We start from the raw sequence: 5,819 nt of genomic DNA on the forward strand, positions 1-5,819 counted from the left end.
TGTTTTTAGGTATTTTTGAGGATTTCTCTTGAAATTAAACTTAAGTTTAATTCCAACATGGTCAGAGAAGATGTTGGATATAGTTTCTATGTCTCTGAATCTGCAGAGGCTTGCTTTGTGTCCTATGATGTGGTCAGTCTTCGAGAAAGTTCCATGTCGGGGTGAGAATAAAACTATATCTTGTGGTTTTTGGGTGGAAAGTTCTATAGATGTCTGTTAAGTCCAATTGATTTATGGTATCATTTAGATCCTTTATCTCTTTACCTATTTTTTGCCTAGATGATCTGTCCAGAGGGGATAATGCTGTGCTGAGATCTCCAACAATTAGTGTGTTGCAGTCTATCTCCCCTTTCAGTCTTTTCTTCACATATTTGGGTGCTCCTGTGTTAGGAGCATAGATATTAATAAGCATTATATCTTCTCAATCTATAGAGCCTTTTACTATGATATAGTGCCCTTCTTTGTCTCTTCGAACAGGCAAAACATGTGAACAGACAAATCTGTTTGTCTGGACATTAAGAAAATGAAAATCAAAGCCACAATGAGAAACCACATCACACGTACTAGGATGGCTATCCTCAAATAACAAGTAGTGATAAATGTGGAGAAATTGGAATCCTCATATTTTGCTGCCTCATGCTTTGTAAAATGGTGCTGCCATATTGGAAAACTGTTTTAACGGTTCCACAAAAGATAAACATAAAGTTATCAAATTTCCACTCATTGGCATATCCAAAAAAAAAGAAAACAAAAACTTGTACACAAATGTTCACAGCATTCATATATTCATAATATCCGAAAGGTAGAAGCAGCACAAAGGTCCATCAACTGACAAATGGAGAAACAGAATGTGGCATAGCCATACCATGAAATATTATTCAACCATAAGAAAAGTGAAATTCTGATACATGTTACCATGTAGATATACCCCAAAACATTATTTTACAAGGAAGAAGCCAGATACAAAAGGTCGCAAATTGTATGATTCCATTTATGTGGAACATTTAGAATGGGCAAAATTTTGAGACAGAAAGTAGACTACTGGTTGTCAGGAACTTAAGGAAGGACAAATGGGGAGTGACTGCTAATGAATATGAGACTTTTGGGGGGCAGAGGGGTTCATGAAAATGTTCTGGAATTAGATAGCAACAAAGAATTTTCTAAGAATAGTAAAAAATCACTAAATTGTACAATTTTTAAAAGTCAATTTCATGACGTGAAATATATCTCAAGAAAGCTGTTATTTTTAAAACACAAGGAGTAACTCTTTACATCAATCAGGATGACTGTATTGAAAAAGACAACACTGAGACTTGGTGAGGATATGGAGGAATTGGTATCCTCAGATATTGCTGGTAGTATTGCAAATTAGAGCAGCTACTTTGGAAAATAGTTCGATAATTCCTCAAAATGTTAATCGCAGAATTACCATATGGTCCAGTAATTCTACCACTAGGTATATCCTCAAGAGAAATAAAATAATAAATAATTATTTACTATTTATTAAAACTTGCACACAGATGTTCATACAGCATTTGTCAGGATGTAACGTGACCCACCAGAATGAGAGACTTGGTAGCCAGTGAAGGCAGAGATATCAATGATGAGATTCCTAGGTACATAAAAACTAAAAAAAAAAAAAAAAAAAAAGAAGAAGAAACAAAAAGTCTACAGAAAAAGAAAGATCAGTAATTCTAAAATGCCATCAAATAAAAGAAACAATGATCTCTAGATTATATTTTGTATTAAATGATGGAGTCCTTTAAACCATAGTACTAAGGAATTTTGTAGAGAATAAAATATAAAGACTAATTTCTAACATCAAATTATGGAAAACCGATCAAATTCCAAGAATCAGCTAAGATAAAATTTTTGAGGTGTGTTTCAAGTAACTGAGAATAACAGTAAAGTCTAACATGTCAAAGTAACACTATTTTCTCATTCATTCCACCTCGTTGATTTCACTAATTGCTTGACGCTGTGACAATTGTCAGTCTAAAATGATATATTATCCATGCTCAAGAGTTTTTTGTTTGGGACCAGCAGTTAGTGTAATGGTATGTCACTGGACTCCCACGTAGTCGACCGTGGTTCGAGTCCCGGACCCAGTGACTTAAACTCATGCCAGGCGCGTGTGCGTGTGTGCCCAAGATCCAGAGAGGAGACTGGAGGAAAAGGGATTGTGGTGTGGCCATCCCCCTCTGGGGGATGATTTCTCGCTTTCTGTCTCTCTGTCTCTCTTTCTCTCTCTGTCTGGCGAGAGCTCGCGCCCTATAGCTAAAACCTCTCAAAAAAAAAAAAAAAGTTTTTTGTTTGTTTGCTTGTTTTTGGTAAAGTGATTTTTGCAGTTTTGCTTCTTAATACTATACAATTAGCTGATATTTGGGAAGAAGAATGATACAAGCAAATATAAAAGTAATTGCTCTCCTATGTCCAGGCAATCAAATAGCAAAAAGTCAACAAAAGCAGGAAATGTAATGTAGGGGAAAAAAGATGTCCAAAGCACTGGTCCTGGGATTGGTCATGAGTCAATGCAGTCAAGTGCAGGTCAATCCCTAAGACTGACATTTTGTTGACTACTTATAGGCCTGTGTTATAAGCCCATATCCAGAGTTTAGTAGTCAATGCTCATGATGGCAATAAAACATATCACTCTGATGTCATAACTTTGATTGTTATTCCAGGTATCCATTTATACTACCTTTACTGGAGCAGGACTACGTGGCCAAAAAAATCTTAAATGCTATTTTAGAGGAACAAGTTTACTTAATTATACCCAAATTTGCATATTTCGCATTTCTCCTCAAACAGTAAGTTATGACCTTGCTATCACCTTGATTTTTTGTCAACAAACTTTCTCATGATTGCTACCTCTTCTTACAGAGCAATGCAAAGACAATTTATTGGACTGTTGCTATCTGTGTCTTAGGCTACTTCAGACACTGACAAAATTTAGCCACTATTTTGGCCTTCCAGAGTACACATTATTTGTTTCAACACAGAAACAAATAGCACCCAGGTTATTGTTGGAGAAGTGGGGACCTGTCTGTATGCTTTTACTTTTGGGCAATTATTGGGTGGTTGGAAAAGTCATGACGCATTTTTGCATAGAAAAACATAGCAAAACATGCCATAACTTTCCCAATGACCCAGATTTATTAATACCAGGCTCTATTTTGAACATGAAGGACACGAATCCTGAGTGTGTTGCCAGAAAAATATTTCTAATTATTTATTATTTAATTTATTATTATTATTATTTAATTTGCTATAGGGAACATAAGCTCACTGAAGACAGAGAGAGAGGGAAAGTGAGAAAGCAAGCTGCCAGGTCCAGGACTCAAGCCACGGTCAGCCATGTGGGAGTCCAGCACCTTCACCGCCAAGCCACCTGCTAGCCCAACCAGGAAAATACTAAGGGTCATTTGGTAAGCTCCTTGTTTCATTTCATGAGAGAGTTCCTACGACTCCATACAAGGCCCAGGTGTGAATGCCAGAATGTGGGTGCAGGTGCACACCTCACGTTTATAGAGTGCTTACTGTGCGCCAGGACTGCACCGACAGCTTCACATGAATTTTATCAAATTTAAGAAATCTGAGGCTCAAAGAGAGAAAGGAACTTCGCAGGACTAATATATGCTAGGACAGAGTTTCAGTCCAGCTTCCAATCTGATTACAGAGAAGCTTTTATCTTCAGGATGTACTCCTCTCCTGCTACAAGGACTGGCACAGCAGAAAGCACAGGCAGAGATCCACTTTTAAATTATATTATTGATAAATACAGTACTTTCTTCACTGTTTATATCTATTCAGAGTATTTCCTGTTCATCCTTTACTGTTCTAATTGCTTGGCTAGGTCAAAGTTCCTGGCACTCTGGGACTAGCAGGTGGTGTAATGGCAATGTCGCTGGACTCCCATGTAGACAACTGTGGTTCGAGTCCTAGACCTGGTGCGTTAAACTCATACCGGGCACATGTGCGTGCGTGCATGCCCAAGATCCTAAGAGGAGAATGGAGGAGAAGGGATTATGGTGTGGCCATTCCCCCCTGGGGGGGGGGCGGATTTCTTCCTTTCTCTCTGTCTCTCTCTGTCTTTTTGGCCAGCACACACACCCTATAGCAAAAACCTCTCCAAAGAAAAACAAGTCCCTGACGCTCTCCATCACACCCGTCCTTGCCTGCCATGGTACTCAGCACACTGGTGGTCTCTTGTGGTCTTGCATGCTCCCAAAGGCAAGGCATGTTTTCTGAAATATGTCTTGCTTCCTGCTCCATACTCTGGCTTAGTACAGTACCTACTATATAATGAACATGCAATAGATGTTGTGTTGAGCAGAAATGAGCTAAAGGAAAAACAGCCTCTACATCCACGAACCTGAAACAATGATTCTCAACCTCAGGTACACCTGGGGAACATTTAAAACTACTGGTTCCAGGACCCTTTTGCCCAGAGATTCTGCATTAGTTGATCCAGTTTTCTTTCTAGTTTTAGCTTTTGTTGATCTATCATACTAAATAAGGATATGTGGGGGCTTTCAACAGAACTCAGTGAGTGTGATGAAGGATACAGCATGACTGCACACTGGGACTTTGCAAAGAGCTCGCGGTGACTGAGGTGTAGCCACCCTTGAACACCCGTGATGTTTAAGGGTGATGCACACTTTTCTGATTGTCCCAGCCATTACGTGACATGTGCACAACACAGGTCTCTCCGTTTCAGGTGTGTTTTATTTCATTTGTACTTAATCTTTTAAAAATGATCTCTCTGACTTCTTTTAAATGTTTATCTGCTTTCATCTAGAATAATATCTCCAAAAATGATGATTGTCCTTAGTGAGTACCTTGGAGTGGATACTTGCATGTCTTCTTTCAAAGGGAGAGAAAAAGAGAATGAACTTGAGACTGAAACTGAGAGAGAACACCAATAGTTCAAGCTTCGAATGTGATAATCAATTAAAAAGTATTATCTTAATAGACTATTTGGAATTCCTCTTAATGCTTAAAGTATTCCCTTCGACCAAGATCTCTAAAGCTTTCAAAGGTGCAATCTTATTCCGGGGACAGTTTATACATTATTTTTTTAAGCATTCAAATTATCTACCCAGGTTTTCTTTTTATATTTTTAGTTGAAGGAGTACATCAAGCCTAGTTGATGTACTCTGAATATGCCATGTCTACGAGGGAACTAGAAAAAATTTGTGGAAAAATGGAATTAAAGGACAGATTTATTTTGGTGCAAAAAAATTGAAACTTTGAATCAGTTCTGTTCATAATATGCATTTTTCACAACATTTCTGAAGACCTCCATACAAAAACAGATTGATGCAAACTGACCCTGATTAATTTTAAAATGCGCAATGTACAACGCTCTTAGAAAAGAGATCGTTATAATTACCTTGTACATCAGTATTCTGAGCAGAGCCTTTGCCAACAGCAGTGCTCGCCTGTTGTGAAAGCCCGCAGAGCAGCCAGCACCGCAGTGATTCACCGCTGTCAGAGCAGGCTCTTGATAAATACAGCACTTCCTTTACCATTCGTGTCTACTCAACCTACGTCCAGGTCATCCTTTGCTGCCCTGACTGCTTGGGTAGGTCAAAGCCCCTTGCTGTGCCATCCATCGCACTCACCCTGCCTGCATCTGTTCTGTAATTTTTAAAAAGAATGTTTACTTCACAAAGTGAAGGCCTATTTGTCCTGCCTATTGATTCTGACTAGAGTTAAAGGACGACACCCAGGCCCTTAGTGGGACTAAGCCTACCTGTTCAATAAAATAAATCTGTAACTCAACATTTCTGTTTGCATCCAAACAAGTGAGGCAA

At 38.6% G+C, this 5,819-nt stretch overlaps 1 protein-coding gene across 1 annotated transcript in view; it reads left to right on the plus strand.

Annotated features, from left to right (window-relative positions):
- Window positions 1–4,928, plus strand: part of LOC102489146 (short-chain dehydrogenase/reductase family 16C member 6) — a 33,384-nt gene extending 28,456 nt beyond the window's left edge. The window contains exons 5-6 of the mRNA XM_027773833.1: window positions 2,685–2,810; window positions 4,802–4,928. Coding sequence (XP_027629634.1) covers window positions 2,685–2,810; window positions 4,802–4,928 — 253 coding nt within the window. The remainder of the gene's footprint in view (window positions 1–2,684; window positions 2,811–4,801) is intronic.
- Window positions 4,929–5,819: the final 891 nt, after the last annotated feature.

Source organism: Tupaia chinensis, unplaced genomic scaffold (assembly GCF_000334495.1).
Source record: "Tupaia chinensis unplaced genomic scaffold, TupChi_1.0 Scaffold000046_3, whole genome shotgun sequence".
Lineage (NCBI taxonomy): Eukaryota > Metazoa > Chordata > Mammalia > Scandentia > Tupaiidae > Tupaia > Tupaia belangeri.